General features: G+C 37.0%; 1 protein-coding gene and 1 long non-coding RNA gene across 2 annotated transcripts in view; both read left to right on the top strand.

Annotated features, from left to right (window-relative positions):
- The first annotated feature begins 210 nt into the window (after nucleotides 1-210).
- The window catches only part of LOC115412242 (neurexophilin-2-like), a 63,572-nt gene continuing 44,286 nt past the window's right edge, over nucleotides 211-19,496 (top strand). The window contains exons 1-2 of the mRNA XM_030124631.1: nucleotides 211-300; nucleotides 1,957-2,097. Of these exons, the coding sequence (XP_029980491.1) occupies nucleotides 2,053-2,097 (45 nt within the window). The 5' untranslated portion in view covers nucleotides 211-300; nucleotides 1,957-2,052. The remainder of the gene's footprint in view (nucleotides 301-1,956; nucleotides 2,098-19,496) is intronic.
- LOC115412244 (uncharacterized) lies at nucleotides 10,646-19,340 on the top strand. The gene is made up of 3 exons (XR_003934313.1): nucleotides 10,646-10,757; nucleotides 15,470-15,473; nucleotides 19,302-19,340. It is a non-coding gene; the product is annotated as an uncharacterized LOC115412244 (long non-coding RNA).

Genomic DNA, 19,496 nt, shown 5'->3' with positions numbered 1-19,496 from the left:
TCCACTTGGACTGGACAGATTTTCATCCACATCTGAGTTCTGGACTCGAACCCACTGACGGAGGTCCTAGAACAGGCTGAGCTGAAGCTGAAGCTGAGGAGCATCTGCATCTGACACACTGAGCAGGAAGGTCCGAGCCTGTCCACGGAGACATTTAAGAGGACACTTCAGCCCAGAGTCCAGACAGACGGCAAACTTTGGAGGGATTTTAGGATCTTCTTCTTCTTCTTCTCCAGTGGACTGAAGGATGATTCCACGCGCCTTCCCCGGATAAAGGGAGGGACAGCCGCCTTTGGACACCGGTAAGAAAAGTTCACCGGTGTCTGTCCAACATTCACTTCAGTGTCCCACATGTGGACACTTTCACACATAAACACACGGCTTGAATTTCATTTTATTTATTTTTTTCAATTTAACCTTTATTTACCCAGGCAAGCAATTAAGAACGGATTCTTCTTCACAAATGCAGCCTGATGCTTTCATCTGTTCAGATGTCTTTATGTTTAAATATTTCTCCTTTATGTCCAACTGTCCCCTTTATGTTTCAATGTGTCCCTTTTATGTCTAACTGTGTCTTTTCATATTTAACCGTGTCTTTATGTTTAACCCTTTCATGCATGAATTATGAGAACCTTAATCAAGAATTTTTTTTTTTCCGGAATGTTTTTATTCCTCTTTAGGCATGAAGAAAAAAAACCCAAAAAAAACAACGCAATTGATTTTTTATGAACCTATTTTTCATGGAATTACAAAAGGTCCACTCAGCTGGACAGCATGCGTTTAATTTTAGAAGCAAAGAAACATGTATTTACTGATATACTGTGTGAAAACTATGAAATAAATTTTTTTTAATGCTGCTAATCTTATGTTTTCTCACATTTTAACATACCTGTATGGAGATAATATGCAAAAAAAACCCACACAACTTTTTGTTTAAAAAAAACAAAGCAAAACTGTTTATTACAGTCTAGTAACAACTGGCATTTTTTCACACTCAAACATGTTAGTGCAGATCAGGTTTATCTAATAGCAAAGTTACAGTAATGGGATGAATTGCAGCGTATGGGATGATACACAAAACAACAAATCCATAAATATACAAGAAAACACCTTTGATCAGCTGTCCACTGTAGTCACCACTATGCATGAAAGGGTTAAATGCGTCTCTTTGTGTTCAACTGTGTGTCTTTATATTTAAGTGTGTCTTTGTTTAACCCTTTCATGCACAGTGGTCACTCCAGTGGTCACTCCAGTGGACAGTTCTTCTCCAGCTGTTCTATTGTATAGTCATTAGTTTTGTTGTTTTAGTTCCATGTCAGCCGACACAGTGGACTCTTATGCATCATCCAAAACAGTGCAATTCATACCATTACTGTAACTGTGCTGTTCTACATAAAGCTGATCTGCACTAACATGTTTGAATGTAAAAAAAAAAAAATCCTAATTCCTAATTTTCAAAAAAAAAGTTGGGCTTTTTTGCACATCATCTCCATGAAGTGATTAATAACTAGTATTAGAATATGTTAAAATGTGAGAAAACATCAGATTAGCAGCTTTAAAAATATTTTTTATTCCATAGTTCTCACACAGTATATCAGTAAATGAATGTTTCTTTGCTTCTAAAATTAAACCCGTGCTGTCCAGCTGAGTGGACATTTTTGTAACTGTGAAAAATAGGTTCATAAAAAAATTAAATGGCATTGGTGTTTTTTTTTTCATGCCTAAAGAGGAATAAAAACACTCAAAAAAAAAATTCTTGATTATGGTTCTCATAATTCATGCATGAAAGGGTTAAATGCGTGTTTGTGTTCAACTGTGTCTCTTTATATTTAACTGTGTCTGTTTTATATTCAAATGAGTCTCTTTATATTTAAATATATCTCCTTTATGTCCAAATGTGTCTCTTTTTTGTCCATCTGTGTCTCTTTATATTTAACCGTGTCTCCTTGTGTTCCAGGTGATGTTCGTGCGCCATGTGTGTGGCGTCTCCAAACACCTTCCAGACCGGATTTAAACGTCACTCATCTTGAAGAAGTCCACAAGTCATTGAAGATGAGAGCTGTGCAAACATTCCTGCTTCTTTTCCTCCTGCACCAGGTGAGAATGACACCACTGAATCCACTTCAGTAGAACCAGAGCCAGAGCCAGATTTCAGCTGAACCCGTCCAGAGGACATTGGAGCCGCAGTGGTTCCAGCTCTATTTTTATTTCCTCAGATGTTTATTCGTGTCTTCTGTGATTTTGAACTTGTTGTAGATTTATCTTGGTTTTTCTCCGGTAGCAGAAAATTGACAAATCCCCTCTTAGTAATTCCTGATGTCCTGTAAACATGTGAATGTTCTTATCAGTTCTCCAAACCTGGACCTCCTCATTATCCTCAAACTGCACCAGAATGTTCTTCATATGTCCAATATTTCCTGAATAAGAGGACATGTCCACTGAACATATTTCAGAAAACTAAATCCTGTTTTTTAGTTTCAGTTCAGTGGATTTGTTTTCTAAAATAAACCAAGACTTTCCTTAAAAACATCTCAACATTTAATTTAAAGCATTTAGATACAGAAACAGTTTGCATTTATATTTGTACAATAAATCAATGTATTTACTTTATGTTCCTCATTAGTTTGAGGAAAATGGATATTATAGCTGACAACTGCTAATTAATGACTGGAGTTAATGTAGCTGTAAAAAAAAAAAAAAAATCTCTCAATTATAAAAAGTTAATTTACTGTTTCATTTATTAAACTAATATAAATTGTGTACTATTCTTAAATGCATGATGTTTGGTTCAGTTTGTGCCTTTTCATAGAACGGGCTTTAGGCGTCTGGTCATTTATGAGTAAAAAAAAAAAAAAACAGCCCCTTGTCCACCTCTTTTTCATTTCAGTTTATTACTGTATCATCGATTTTGCCCACAGCGCAAATAAGATTTGACCTGAGTGTTGTACATGTCCAATGTCTGGCCAAAGGGAAAAAAAAAAGAAAAGAAAAACAAAATGATGTGACCATAGGTGCAGATAACCAAATCACAGGTTTTCAAAGCCTCTGCTGTTTCTATTTGATAAATAATCAAATGTGATAAAACCATAAATCCGTGTGAATACACAGACAATTATGTCGTATTTACAAGAGGCTGAAGCTTGTGGACACAGTCTGTAATTCTGGTTTTACTGCAGAAACAAGCTCTTTAAAGGAGGATCACGAGCCTTAGGGAAATCTAAAGGTCCTGAGCAGCTTTTTATTTAACGGCTGCTGCTGGTGTTGTCTCCGGTCGCTGCTCTAGGACAGGCTGGATGTCCCACAGAACCGATGCTTTTACACACTCCAACTGTGATCAGTAGGGCTGTAAGAAAATATCAGTTCTGCAACGTATCGCGGTATTTCATTTCACAATACTGTATCGATATTAAAAAGTACTGTATGGATATTTTTAGGTATTTATTCAAATGCAGATATTGTGGAGGTTCATTTTTGTTTTTCTTTATTGTTTCTATTTTATTTATTACTTTTTAACACTCTTTTATTAAATAATGTTCGTTCCTTTGGTGGGATTGAACTCAAATACTGTTCTGATGTTAGTTCTGAACTAATAGAATATGAACATTTGAACAGGATCTGAAACTGTAATGTCTGTGAGGGCAAGAAAAGAGTTGTTTTGTTATTTAGGAGGATTCACCGGCGACTGTGAAACACTCCTGTTTATGGCTCTGGATGTACGGTTGATAAGGGTGCTAGAAAATATCAGTTCTGCAATATATCGTGAAATTTCATTTCACAATACTGTATCGATATTAAAAAGTACTGTACCGATATTTTTGGGTATTTATTCAAATGCAGATATCGTGGAGGTTCATTTTTGTTTTTCTATATTGTTTATATTTTATTCAATAATGTTCGTTCCTTTGTTGGGATTGAACTCAAATCCTGTTCTGATTTTAGTTGTGAACTAATAGAATCTGAACATTTAAACAGGATCTGAAACTGGAATGTCTGTAAAACAGAATTTCAGTTTGAACACAGGAACATTTTGTGATAGAACATTAGATCCTGTTGGGATCAAATACAAATGTGTTTAGTATTTGGGCAGATTTCTGCTGGAATTAAATTCTTTCAGGAAATAATCCTTTACAAAAAGAAACAAACAAAAAATTGCCTTTTCAGCAGTATCATGATATATCGTGATATATCGTATTGTGATCCTAGTCAATCAATCAATCAAATTTTATTTTGTATAGTGCCAAATCATAACAAAAGTTCTCTCATGACACTTTACATACAGAGTTGGTCCAAACCAGACTGAAGCCAATTTACAGAAACCCAACAGAATCCTCCAGGAGCAAACACTAGTGAGTGGAGACAGTGGAAGGAAAAACTACCTTTAACAGCAGAAACCTGGAGCACAGCCAGACTGAGGAGGATGGACGACTGCCTTGACCTAGTATTGTGATTTGTATCGTATCGCCAGATTCTTGCTGATACACAGCCCTAGTGATCAGGGACGGACACAAAACACCACGTTTTGGAAGTTTTTCCATCTGTGCTCTGCTCAAAGACGCGTCTGTAAAACTAGCCTCTGCTCCAGACGCTGTTGGAATCCCAGTTTGTGCCCAATGGGAGCTTCGTCTCCACAGGGAATGAGAGCGGGGGGGGAGGGGGGGGGGGGGGGGGGGGGGGGGGGGTCCGGGCTGCCTCCCTGGAGAGGCCCTGTTCATACGCCTCAGAGGCTTCACCTCCCAGCAGACCCACCACCACTGGGCTCTGAACCGGGACACATCGGTCCTAAACACCTCCTGATGGCCTCAAAACAACGACACCACCAAAAATAGGCTCTGAACGTCTTGCACAATCATCTGATATGAACCCATAAAGACACAAACAGCCACTGGAGACCAAAACCATCCACTGATCTAAACTGTTGATCCACTACTAATCTGATCAATACATGTCAATAATTGGTTTTGAAATTGAAAAAGTCACTTTGTTCTTGTGACTTCCATGTAGTTGAGTTTGAAGTGAAGTCATATTCTGAATAAATCTCATGTAGGAAAGTGGTGTAATGGTTTTTAGCAGTACTACTAATGTCAAAATTACGTCTACCTTCCATAGAAACATTTGCTTTTTTAGTTTTTGGGGAGAAATAACCTTATTGTTTTGACATATTTGTACAGAAGTAACAATGACAATGATGAATTTAACAGCACTGTTGGTCCTTTAAGCCTCCAAGACCTAAACCATCTACTGATCTAAACTGTTTAATACTTGTTGATTCACTAATCCTATCAATCCATGTCAATTATTGGTGTAAAACACAGTTCTTCATCTTTTCATGATCATCACATATGACCAGATTTGGATGTTCAGGGGCTCCGTAGTTACCGTGGAAACACTGTCATCTTCTACAACATTGATTCTCCAGTCAAACCCATGCAGCTGGATCAGTGACAGTGGATGGACACACTGGGTTTATGTTCAGTTAATGACAGACTGGACTGAAAAAGACAGTTTTTTAATGTTTTCTGTTTCTGATAGAAGAACCATCAACTTTAATCTGAGCTTTAATGAACATCTACATGATCAGTGAATTAAATATGGGAAAATACAAGATTTACACTGAAAAAACACAAAATACAGAGGATAATATTGCTATAAATGGTGACAAATCACTTAGGAAAGGTTAAATAGAGAAAAAATCATTTGGGTACTGATATAAAAGTAGTTCTGGGTCTTTATGGGTTTATGTTCAGTTAATGACAGATTGGACTGAAACAGACACCGTTTATTTAGTTTTCTCTGAATAACCCTTACATATAATCTCAGCGTGATGATTAAAGTACATGATCAGTGAATTAAATATAAGGGAAATACCTAATTTTTTACTGAAAAAGTGCAAAACACAGAGGATATTACGATAATAAATCACTTAAATGGAGAGAAAAATGTATTTGGAACCTCACATAAAAGTAGCACTGGGTCTTGAAGTGTTAAAAACTCCAAAGTTGATGCCGCGCCAACATTCAAACAGATTTGTGAGGACAGATTCCAACTGCAGATGGTGTCACAGGTAGGCCTGTTAGAAAATATCTGTTCTGCAATATATCGCGATATTTCATTTCACAATACTGCATTGATATTAAAAAGTACTGCATCGATATTTTTGGGTATTTATTGAAATGCAGATATTGTGGAGGTTCATTTTTGTTTTTCCTTTTTGTATATATTTTATTTATCATTATTTAACATTCTTTTATTCAATAATGTTAGTTCCTTTGTTTGGATTGAACTCAAATACTGTTCTGATGTTAGTTGTGAACTAATAGAATCTGAACATTTGAACAGGATCTGAAACTGGAATGTCTGTAAAACAGAATTTCAGTTTGAACACAGGAACATTTTGTGATAGAACATTAGATCCTGTTGGGATCAAATAAAAAAAATGTGTTTAGTATTTGTGTATATTTCTGGTGTAATTCAATTCTTCACGGAAATAATCTTTAAAAAACAAAACAAAACAAAAAACCCAATAAAAAATTGCCTTTTTTAACAGTATCATGATATGTCGTGATATAACGTATCGTGATCCCAGTACTGGGATTTGTATCGTATTGTCAGATTCTTGCCGATACACAGCCCTAATTACTATAATAAATCACTTAAATAGAGAGAAAAATCAATTTGGAACCTGATATAAAAGTAGCACCCAGTCTTTAAGTGTTACAAACTCCAAAGTTGATGCCACGCCGACATTCAAACAGATTTTCGAGGACAGATTCCAACCGCAGATGGTGTCACAGGATGCACCTTCGCCATCAGGGCCCTTCACTACGTACCCAACCATACATCTAGAGCCGTAAACAGGAGTGTTTCACAGTCACCGGTGAATCCTGCTAAATAACAAAACAACTCTTTTCATGCCCTCACACCGCACATATACACAGAGACATCGAAAACCACTCAGAACATGAATCAAACAGTTGAAAACGCGACCCCAACCCCAGCATCTGGGCCCTACCCCAGGGACAAATAAGAGGGTCAGAGCCATCCTGAGAGAATCTATTCTTCCCCATGACATCTGCTGCAGTTATCCTCTGTGCAATGACAGCAGAACAATGTAGATGAAGATAAAACCGACTGGAGAGCCCTGCTCCCTGTCCTGCCCTGCCTTTTATTCCACAGATTGCACGCAGGGAAAGGGAGTTTTTCCAACGCTCCTCGGGATTAAGTGTAAGAAGACGTTGACAAAGTCTATTAGGCCTTTGTGTCTTATTGCCGGGGTGAGAGCTCTTTGGTAATATAACGTCATGACAAGGCCATGCCAAGAGGATCAGACTGTGCAGGAATGGAGTGAGCATCTTGATAGAAGGGTGTGACGTATTAAAGAGACAAAGCTTAGCCGAACAAGTCCCGATCTGTGGGTGCGCCGCGTGTTCCGAGTTCTTCCCTGCAACTCCGACGTGCACTGATTTAAGGGATTACAAGTCATTGCTCAAAGGATTTAGCCTTAACTTCAATAGCAGTTTCATTATTTATATATGTTCGTTTTTAGCTGTTTATCTGTTCGCACAAACAGCGGATGGGTCTGAACGCAAGCATCGATTCGGTTACATTTTAGTTGCGATTATTACAATGAAAATCCGCCGTGGGTTTTTTTTTTTCCTTTTTTTTTTCCTCTGCAGTGCTGGAGTGAGACAGTGTGGCTCTATTCAAAGTCAAAAAGGGCTCTGGCAAGGACAACAGTTTTATCCCTGTCTTCATAACAAAACACAAATTCTACATAGATTCCGTCTCTAAGGACTCTTTAACCCTTTTCCCCTTTCCCATGCTCAATTAGGTTTGGTTTTATTATTTATTTATTGTATATTTAAAGGCAACTAACACTGGGAAGTGTAATAAAATGTACAGTGGGAGGATTAGGAGCAGCTCTTTAATCTCACGCTTCTGATAATACTGCATGGGCTGATTGATTAGTTTTTCAGGAAGCTTATGTCAGAAAAACCTAATCCGTCTTTGGATTGTGCCAGCCTTGTAAGGTTTTCCGCGCCGCCACTTTATCATGGCGGCGAATTACAGAGCTGCTGGGCTGTGATAAGGTCCTCGTCTCTTTTACAGACCCCACCGCCCAACCCCCTGTGCCCCCCCGCACCCCCCCCTTTCCCTCTGGACAATAAAAAAAATTGTGTTTATATTCTTCACATCCCTGCTCTGCCTGGTCTTCACATCAACCTCTCCCAGGATTTGCCTTGTAAGAAAGAGAAGGAGAAGGGGGGGAAAAAATGTGGAACTTAAGTCTTCAAAAACCCACCAGAGAAACTGGGTGGGGAGCGGCGAGGAAAAATGTGAGAGAAAATGGCAGGCGGAGAAAAAAAAAAGTAGAATTTCCTGTGGAAGTGATTAAGCATACACTGCAAAAAGGCCTGTACAAAAATAAGAAAATTAAAGTCATTATTGGGTAACAAAAAGGTTTATTTCTAGTACAATTATCTACCAGTGCAGGAAGAAAATGACACTTATCAAGTTTTATTAAAATAAGGAAATATTATCGAAGGATTATAGAATGATAACATTATTATTTTAAGAAGAATATATTTGTTTCAAGTCTTCATAGTAAGATTTTTTTTAATCTATGGTATATTTATATTAGTGCTGTCAAATGTTTAAATTTTTCATCAGATTAGTCACAGGGTTGCTGTGGATTATTTCGATTAACCACGATTAAATATCATTCATTTTTAATTTATGTGAATTGCGTTTCATTTTGCATGAACAAACAGAGTCATTAAAGAAGTGAATATATCTGCACTTAATGGGTTTATTAAATTGTTAAATTGTTGAATAAATAGAGGTGATTAAGACAATATAGCAGTTGTCATGTACACTAGTAATAACAAAATAAATTCAATATGTTTTGCTTGAAAAGGAGTGGGAAAAAGAAAACATATTACATCCACCTCCACCTCATACGACAGAACACGACTTTTACTTAATGATAAAGTTCCATCTGTTAAGAGTTTTAATAATATAAAGAACAGACAGTAAAGCTGATGTATGTTATACATAGTACATATCTAAAAGATCATCTGCAGAACTTATAATTACTGCTGTCAAACGATTAAAATGTTTAATCAGACTAATCACAGGGTTTCTGTGGATTAATTTCGATTAATTACGATTAAATATCATTCCATTTTAATTTATATTAATCGTGTTTCATTTATCATGAACAAACAGACTCATTAAAGAAGTGAATATATCTGCACTGAACAGGTTTATGAAACACCTCCAAAAGTTTCAACACTTTCAACTGTTCCCAACTGTTCCGTCTTGGGTTTTTTCTCCTCGTTTTTCCATTCAGAGGCCAACGTGCTATTTGTGCTCTTCCATCTTTATGGGTCGGTTCTGCTCTTCCATCTTTATGGGTCGGTTCTGCTGGTTCTGTTCTTTATGGGCCAGTTCTGCTGGTTCTGTTCTTCCATCTTTATGGGTTGGTTCTGCTGGTTCTGCTCTTCCATCTTTATGGGTCGGTTCTGTTGGTTCTGCTCTTCCATCTTTATGGGTCGGTTCTGCTGGTTCTGTTCTTCCATCTTTATGGGTTGGTTCTGTTGGTTCTGTTCTTCCATCTTTATGGGTCGGTTCTGCTGGTTCTGCTCTTTCGTCATTATGGGTCGGTTCTGCTGGTTCTGTTCTTCCATCTTTATGGGTTGGTTCTGTTGGTTCTGTTCTTCCATCTTTATGGGTCGGTTCTGCTGGTTCTGCTCTTTCGTCATTATGGGTTGGTTCTGCTGGTTCTGTTCTTTATGGGTCGGTTCTGCTGGTTCTGCTCTTCCGTCTTTATGGGTCGGTTCTGCTGGTTCTGCTCTTCCGTCTTTATGGGTCGGTTCTGCTGGTTCTGCTCTTCCGTCATTATGGGTCGGTTCTGCTGGTTCTGCTCTTCTGTCATTATGGGTCGGTTCTGCTGGTTCTGTTCTTCCATTTTTATGGGTGGGTTCTGCTGGTTCTGTTCTAACTCTACTGGGTCAAACTGACCCAAATGTGTTAGTTCAGACGTTCATAGTCATTCTGCTGTAGATGGTTCATGGAGTTCACATTTACAATCACTTTCAGCAAGACCATGGATTCAGCTGAGTTAATGAGTTCATTTTGAGAGCATTAGTTTATATATATATATATATATATATATATATATATATATATATATATGTGTTCTTATTCAGATGTACTGACTCCATATATGTGTATTTCCAGGTTCATCTGTCTAATCCAGTCCAAATGTGTTGAGGGTAAACAGTTCCTGTGTCCTCCATACTCATCCTCCAACAGTGGACCAGTCAAATAGAAACATAATAAGATATAAATTATGTCAGTTCCACTATATTTGTTTCTAACTTCTATGTTTTAGAGTGCAAAAAGTACAATTATATTATGAAAATGTTTACATCCACAAACTATCCTTTAAAAAAACTGTGAATCACATGAGCAACCAGAAAAAACTAAAATTTATATAGAAACATATTCTGCCTCAGCTTCTTCTTTCCACATGTTCATTCTAACGTACAGATACAGTGGATCCACAAAGAAACAAAACATTTAGTAACAGGCAGAAGATTGGTCAAATTACACTGACTTCACTTAAGACATTTCAGATTATTCACATTTTTTGTGAAAGGACTGTTTGGAAATGTAATCATGTTCATGTAATTTTACTTTTTTCCTCTAAAACAAAGGGAAACATTTGGAGTTGTCATTATTTGTAGGTTCTTATGGTAACATTTACTGATCTGAGCCCCTGATCTGTATGTGGAACATGAACTAAAATGACTGCTGACATTCTTTACATTTACAAATTCATCCCATGGGCTGCACTGGACCCTCCTGTGTAGTAAGATTTTTTATATCTATAGTAAATATACATATATATTCTTATTCAGATGTACTGACTCCATATGTGTATTTCCAGGTCCATCTGTCTAATCCAGTCCAAATGTGTTGAGGGTAAACAGTTCCTGTGTCCTCCATACTCATCCTCCAACAGTGGAGCTGCTTTTATTCTAAATATTGTATAAATTAGTTGGAATATCTCAGTGGGTAGAACAAGAGGAAAATACTGGAACAAGTCAAATAATCTGAAGAAGATTAAGTCTGAATAAATAAATAAATCTAAAAAATAATCTTTCAGATAAATATTCCACATTCCAGTCCATTTATCTCCATCAGATATTCCTTTTTGCAGTGTAGATGGACAGAGCGAAGGGGCCGTACATACATGTACTGCCTTCCAGGAATTATTTTGGAGCTTACACGGCGCTGATGTGTATCTGCGCTCATATTGAGGTCACAATCTTTCCCGCCCGAAGGCTTGACTAGATACCCTTCATAAACAATACTGTCTGTGGCATTTTCACTCCCCCAGCCTGCATGTTGTCTCAGACCTTGAAGAGAAAAGGTTGTCATTTCTGCAGGTTTAATCCCTTAAAAGTAGCACGGCAGCCACTACAGGTGTATTGAACGTATTGAGCCGTGCGAGCTATTCCTTTCTCAATCATCAATCATAATTGTGTGTCTACTGGCAATAAATCCATGGTAAAGGTCTTGAAACGAAGATAGAAAAGTTCCAAGTGATTGATAGGTGTGACACGGCTGCCCTTTGCATTGATAATAAAGCCCAAAGTGGCTGTTGGATGAAGACTTAAACAAGCGTGAGCGACATGATTAGAGACAGACCGGTCACGTGTGGGGTTAAATAAGAAAATTAATGGAGTTGTAATCCATTAGTGAGAAAAAATATGTGCTAAAAGTGCAGCTACTTATCAAAATGTTGGCAACAGAGGGATTATGTTGTTCCTCTGGGCAGCGGTTCAGGAGGAGGCGCTGTGTAGGTATGAAATCAGCACACCTGTGACAGAAGAACAGACACAGCACACGTTTAGTGACGTTATATCACACAGAGAATTTGAATTGTTCTTCACAAATCAATCTAATGACCAACATTAACGTTAACTGTCAGTGTCCATCGTTTCTGTTACCGTCTGATTACATCCCTGTCAAACACAATACAATCATATTTATTTACCACAATTTTCAATTAGGGATGCACCGATACCACTTTTTTCCAGACTGAGCAGGAGTACTTCCATTTGAGTACTTGCTGATACCGAGTACTGATCCTAGTCCTTAATAATCCCATTCCAGTTGTTAGTTCCTTTTGTAAATGTGCTTTACTGTTGTTGTCATTAGTCTGACTGGAACAAAGTGCTGCTACTGACATTTAATGTGTTGGAATGAGCGTTTGTCAATTAATCCACCAGGGGGCGCCGCTCTGAATTAACCATACTGGACAAATACCACGAAGAAGAGGAAAGTTTAATGAAGAAGAAGAAAGTCAGTAATAACAAACCTGTAGACGACAGAGGGAACACTACTGTGATACTAATGTATACTAATGTTCTCTGGTAAGGTTTAAAAGTTTAGCTTCAGCAGGAAGAGAAAAGACAAATGAGTGATCAGTTTGGTTTTCACTTCCGCTGGCGGCGGTCCGCACCGCTCCATACTCCTGCTGGTATTCTTTGTCTGGGTACTCATCCTCCATCAGCTGGAAAACAGATGGAATGTAGTCAGATTACAGACAGAAGGCTGCGTCTGTATCTGTCTGTGTCTGAACGCTACTGTCAGTCAGCCTTACTGTGATCAGCCTCATTTATTTGGTTCCGTCTCCACACTCTTCACACTCACACACATTATTCCTCCTCCTCGTACCTACTGAACTGGGAATGGCACACGGACAGAAGTGGGATCGGTGCATTTGTATCGGATTACTTTTACGAGTACGAATACGAGCACACACACTGAGTATCGGAGCCGATGCTCGATACTCATATCGGAATCGGTGCATCCCTATTTTCACAGTAACATTAACTGTATACTTTGAATATTTTTAACAAAAGATCTTTAACATCAAATTAATTACTGTTTTTAGATCTTTTTTAAATGTATATAATTTTTTAACTTGTTCAAATATTTAGATTTTTGACAGTAAACCATGAATTGCTCTTTAAACTAGTCATTTTAGGCACTATCATAAATGTCCAGTAGGTGGCGGTGTTCTTCACGGTGGCATGAACATGACCACCCTGTAGCTAACACAGTTTTACAAAAGCATTTCTGGTATTTGGTCATAAACCCAAAATATGCATATTTGGTGACAATTAAAACAAGTGGTTCCAGACACAACAAACCCTGCCCCTTGTACGTATTGTATCGTATTTTGGCATCGGTCCAGCTGATGTCATCACGTCTGTGCATGTGATGATGTCATATCAACTGTCTAAAGTTCACATTCATTGCACTAAATTTACACACCAGCGTCCTAACATTATTGTTTTTAAAGCACTTTTTTCCAATTACTTCGATAATTTGAAGAATATTATAAACACTAAAGCAAGAAAAATAAAAAGACTATGTCAAGTATATAATCTTATTTAATTTGTATAATTTCCGTTTTTGTACCTCAAGCTTTTTTATTTTATTTTATTTATTTTTGCTTATGTTTGTATCTATCTATTGGAAATGTGGAGTGTTTTGTGAAGTGTGACAATTTTTTTTGTCCTACTTTGTCCTACAGCTAAAATTTCCTTCGGGGGTCAAATGAGTGTCCATTTTTGTCAAAAAAAAAAAAAAAACAGTTGTCCTACAGTCATAGAAGTGTGTGTAAATAATGCTAATCCATTTGTGCACAGACTACTGATATTCTTTGACAGAATCCAAAAGAAGAGAAGATTTGTTTTTCAGCTCAGTTCAGTTCAAATAGAACTTGTCCATTTGTGACATGAAAATATAGCATTAATTGTGCTGAAATTGTTCATTTTTGAGCTGAAAACAAACATAGTTCATATGAGCATCAACATGTTGAACAGAACTGAAATCCTGTCCATTTGAACAACTGTCATTTACCAACACAAAGTTCCTTTGGATTCACTGATACTGATTTAATATGAACACAGACACACAGAAGAGCTCTGAGCACATTTGAGCCAAATATTACGTATATATACTGTTCAGTTGAAAAAAAAAGTCTTATCATCTGCCTCTATATGTGTGCCAAGTTTGAAGTAAACTGAAACAAAATGTATGCTTTTATAGACATATGACATTTGGCTGATTATAAGTAAATGAAAAAAAAAAAAAATCAAAATTCATGAAACATTTGAACTTTTACCTACTTTTCCCAAAACATAACCACATCTATTCTGGGTCAGTGGTAATCTATCAACCCAATCAGGTCGGAATTCAACCAATAGTTTTACTGCTAAAGTGTAAACAAACAAACAAACAAACAAACGGACATGTACGCTAGCTCCAGTCCTGCTCCACTCCCCATACACTTGAACATTAGCATTAGCATGTTAGCTTAACAACACAACCTCAAATCTGACACAAGTACCTTTACAAAACCCGTTTTTGCTCTCACATTCCTCACATTATAATCCCTGACATGTTCGGACTCTTACAGTTTATACTGTACTCTTGAATTATTCGTGTTTACCAACCTGTGATAGTAGAACAGACACACGTTCGACATGTTTTTACTGCTGTTTCTTCTCTATTGTTCTTCTTCTGCTGCTCAGTCCACTCTGTACCATTACCTGACATGCGCCATCTGTTGGTCGGCATGAGGAATTGCACTCAACTCAAACGCGCTCTAATGGAACCAGATGCATTACAGATGAAAAATACAGCAGTGAACCCTCTGGTGTCCCATCCACCAAGGCCCTTACTAAGCACCAAGGGGGGCATTTTGGCACACCTGTGGAATAATGTAAAAAAAAAAATTCATACAGTTTGTTTTTAATTCTTTTACACTTTTTTCTATTTCATCAACTTGAGCTGTAAATAAAAATACCAAATACTCAATAATTGTCAATTTTTTTTTAACCCTATAAATATAAACAAACCATTTTTTTAATGCAAAATCACAAAATTTTTTTTTTTTTTCAATATACTACATAAAAAGTGGATCACACATTATTTGATTTTTTCATCCTGGCATGTCAATGATTAACAGCATCAGTGGTCAATTTGCATTGTTATTTTTGGCGCTAGGTCAAATGTTCAAAAACTAGCTGCCTTGCATCTTTTTATTTCACTATATTTCTGGACACTTGTTTGTCTGGACACATATTTGGATCTGAGACAGATCCAGTCCGCTCAAAGGCACTTCTGTATGTAGACTCCTTTCATTTAGCTGTTTGGAACCACAGTTGTTGTTTTTTTCATATTTCTTTGCTTCTTCTAACAACCTGAGTGACCAGTTGACCATATTATCAAACTAATCGCTCTAACACAGGGGTATCCAACATGTGGCCCGGGGGCCAAATGGAGCCCACCAAAGGGTCCAATCTGACCTGTGAGATGAATTTGTAAAATGCAAAAATTAAACTGAAGATATTGACAAAAAGTTCAGTGTAGGTTCCACATACAGATCAGTAAAATATTAACATAATAACCTATAAATACTCACAACTCCTAATTATTCTCTTGCTGTATTTACACTAAAACAAAATATCATTTCACAAAAAATGTAAATAACCTGAACAAATATGAACAACCTGAAATGTCTTCATATAAATCAGTGTAATTGGACCAATAGTCAGTCTGTTATTAAATGTTTAGTGTATTTGTAGATCCACTGTGCACTGTGAACATGTGTAAATAATAAACTGAAGCTGTTAAAATTAACTGTTAACTGTTAAAATCTAACTTATATTTCTGAAGAAATTTTCAGTTGTTTCTATTATTCACATGGTTTTAAAAAATAGTTTATAGATGTAAACGTTTTCATCATGTAAGGACAGTTTGGAGTTGACATTATTGATATATATTTATGTTATCATTTGACTGGTCTAACATGATCATATTTTTAATAAATATTGGCAATAATCAGTGTAAATATACTGTATTTCGTCACAGTTTTGGTCCTCAGATCTGTTTAGAACATCTACACAGCCTCTCTGGTGTAAATAAATGCTTGAATAATTCTTAAATCCTAATTCGGTCAGGAAGGAGGGTGTTCTTTAGGATTTGTGCCTCTGTTTTATGGGGAAAAAAACACTTATTGTCTTTGAGTATCGTGTCCTTTTTTTCGTAACACATGAAAATGTTAACATCATCCCAGATCTGTGCGGTTTATTTATTATCCTGGTACTTAGAACCATCAGACATGATATTTTCCAGTGCAGTTCGGTGGTTTAAGTCTTATTCTTTGAGTTGAGTTTGACACCAGGATGTTAAATATAGTTCATTTTCTCACAGTTTTGAACCACATGTCTATATAATACGTATAAACAGCTGCTCTGGTGTCAGTGAAGGGTTGATGAATTCTTAAATAATATTGTATTAAGAAAGGGGGTGTTATTTCGGTTTTCCAAACTCATTTATGGGCAAAAAACATGTAATATTACAGAGAATTTTACCCAAGACATAAAAAGGTGACAATAATCTTAATCTATGAGGTTTATTTATCTGCTTTTATTATAATATTGATCCTTAAAACCGTCAAGCCCATTCATGACGTCATGTTCTCTGAGTTCAATGTGACACCAGGATGTTTTATCTGTTTATAAAGTGTGTAAAAATGAGCAGTTTGCACACATTTGTTCATGTTGTTTCAGAAATAAGGGTATTTTCTGTCTATTTCATTTTATTTTTTAAATGTGATCCACCAAACCTTCTAATGCAGTGGTTCCAACCTTTTTTGGCTCATGACTCCATTTTAACATCTCAGATTTCTGACGACCTCAGACATTCAAAATGGAGACTTTTTTTTTTTTTGTTTTTGCAAAAATTAATTTGTTTTTGATCATGTAATAGTTTGCTTTAAATAAACTTTAATGTTAGAGGACATTTAGTTTATACAGTATAATGTGTATTATTGTGGACAGAGGCAGTAAATCCAGGTGTAGATTACTGCACAAAGGCTCAGGATCTGTCCAGTCAGTCCAGCTGGGATTTACAAGGAGGACAATTAATACTGAACAAACTAGAACTGAAACTATGAATTATGAAAGAGCTGCAGCATCTGAAACTGACCACAGTGAACATGTGACACAAACAGAAGCACAGTGCTGCAGTTTCACACCCACAGTTTGTCATGTCTTTTGTATGTTATGATTGTCTCTTACAACTCACCACATATTTTTTATTAGTAAGTTTTTTTTTACTTTATTTTTATCAGTTAATAGAAATTTCAGGCGACCCCATTTGAATTCCAGGCGACCCCATGTGGGGTCCTAACCCTAAGGTTGAAAAACCCAGTTCTAATGTCTGTTTCTGGGACCGTTCCTCTCCAGTCGGACTTGGCTGAGGTGCTTCCAACACTTCCATATTCCACCATCATCTGTAAGCCGCCCTCTGCAGCTCTGCCCACGTTCCGCCGCCTCCCCTCCTGATATAAAGTGTTGGATGAAGTCAAGCGCTGAGCGGCTCCAGTCTCATCCTCTGGTGGCAGTTCCGCCGCTGAAGGCATTAGCTTTAATATGATGTTGAAATTTCCTGGTCTTGGTCCACAGCTATGAATTTTGATGGGTGATGTGCAGCCTGAGGCGGCGGTAGATGCAGAGTCTCCTCCACCTTACAGTGGTGTGGTTCACGCCGTGCAGGGTCAGGAACATCCGGCCTGGCCCTTCAGTTCCACAGCTGTGGACCAAAGCAAACACACAACTGTACACTCCAAAAACAGAAGATCTGACTAAGACTGAACGTCTGACACTAGAGCAGGGCTGTCAAACTCATTTTAGTTCAGGGGCCAAATTCAGCTAAATCTGACCTGCAGTGGGCCGAGCCAGAACAAATAATAACAGAATAATATAGAAATAATGTCAAGTCCAAAAAGTACATTTACATTAGGAAAAGGTTTACATCAGGGCTCTCAAACTCATTTTGGTTCCGGGGTCATATTCAGCCCAATTAGATCTGCAGTGGGCTGGACCAGAAAAATAACAGCACGATAACCTATAAATAACGACAACTCCAAATGTTTTAGTGCAAAAAATAACATTAGATGATGAGACTATTTCTATCCAAAACAAAAAAGATGTGAATAACTGAGGAAAAAAATGAAATTTCTGAAGAAAAACATGTACAATTTTATCAATATTCTGCCTCAACTTATGATCTGTACATGTGCATTACAGATCAGATCTACTGAGGCACAAAACAGGCAGAATATTGTTAAAATTACACTTATTTTTCTTTAGACATTCCAGGTTGTCCATATTTGTTCAGATTATTGATGTTTTATTGTTAACGGAGGTCAGAATTTAATGTTCTTTACAATAAATCAAAGAGAAATCAATTGGTGTTGCCACTATTTAGACGCATAATATATTATTTTTGTCACATTAAACCAAGAAGAAAATTTGGAGTCATCATTTCTAGGTTATTTTTGATTTTGATGCCCTTGACTGTTAATATCTTCAGGGTAATTTTTGCATTTTGCACTTTGTAAATTCATCTCGCGGGCCAGATTGGAACCTTTGGTGGGCTGGTTTTGGCCCCTGGGCCACATGTTGGACACCCCTGGTTTACATCTACAGACCAAGGTTTATAATAGTTTTGGATTTGTCATTCCAGTTTAGTTTTATTCAGTTTGGACTTTTTTTTCTCTAATTCAGTTCGTTTTAATTCGTTTTTAGAGCGGGTTTGATAGTTTTTATTAGTTTTCATTTTTTCTAAATGCTTAGTTTTAGTTTAGAATATGTGAATGAATGTGAATAAAGTGAACAACCATGAAAAAAAAGAAATTTATCAAGAAGCATTCGGAGAGCGCAGACCTCCGCCAAGGCAGATCAGTCCCCCCCCCAATCACCACCAAAATTTAATCATTTGTTCCTTGTGCCAGTATCAACATCTCCTGAAATTATCATCCAAACCCGTCCATAACTTTTTGAGTTATCTTACACACAGACAGACAGACAGACAGACAGACAGACAGACAGACAAACCAACACCAGCAAAAACAGAACCTCCTTGGTGGAGGTAAAAATAAGTGCAGTTCTAACTCTATTCTACCTCTGCTTATCATTTGTAAATGTGCATTACAACTTACAGATCGCAATGGATCTGAAAAATACACAAAATATTTTAGTAAATGGCAGAATATTAGTAAAATTGCACTTACTTCTCTTAGGATATTTCTAATTTTTCATATTTTTTTAGGTGAAAGGCTAGTTTGTAAATGTACACCTTTTTATTGGAATTACACATTTTTACACTAAAACAGGAAAAATTTGGGATTTGTCATTATTTTATGGTAGTATTTGACTGATCTGACCCACTTGAGACTAAAGTAGGGCTTTATATGAGCCCTGAAGTGAAAGGATTGACTGTTAATAACTTCAGTGTAATTTTTGCATTTCACAAATTCATCCCAGGGGCCAGACTGGACCCTTTGGTGGGCCACTTTTGGCCCCCAGGCTGCATGTTTGACACCTGTGTCATAGAGGAAAAAA

This window comes from Sphaeramia orbicularis, chromosome 21, assembly GCF_902148855.1.
Source record: "Sphaeramia orbicularis chromosome 21, fSphaOr1.1, whole genome shotgun sequence".
Classification (NCBI taxonomy): domain Eukaryota; kingdom Metazoa; phylum Chordata; class Actinopteri; order Kurtiformes; family Apogonidae; genus Sphaeramia; species Sphaeramia orbicularis.
The sequence above is the reverse complement of the archived record's forward strand: the minus strand, read 5'-3'. Positions and strand labels throughout refer to the sequence as shown.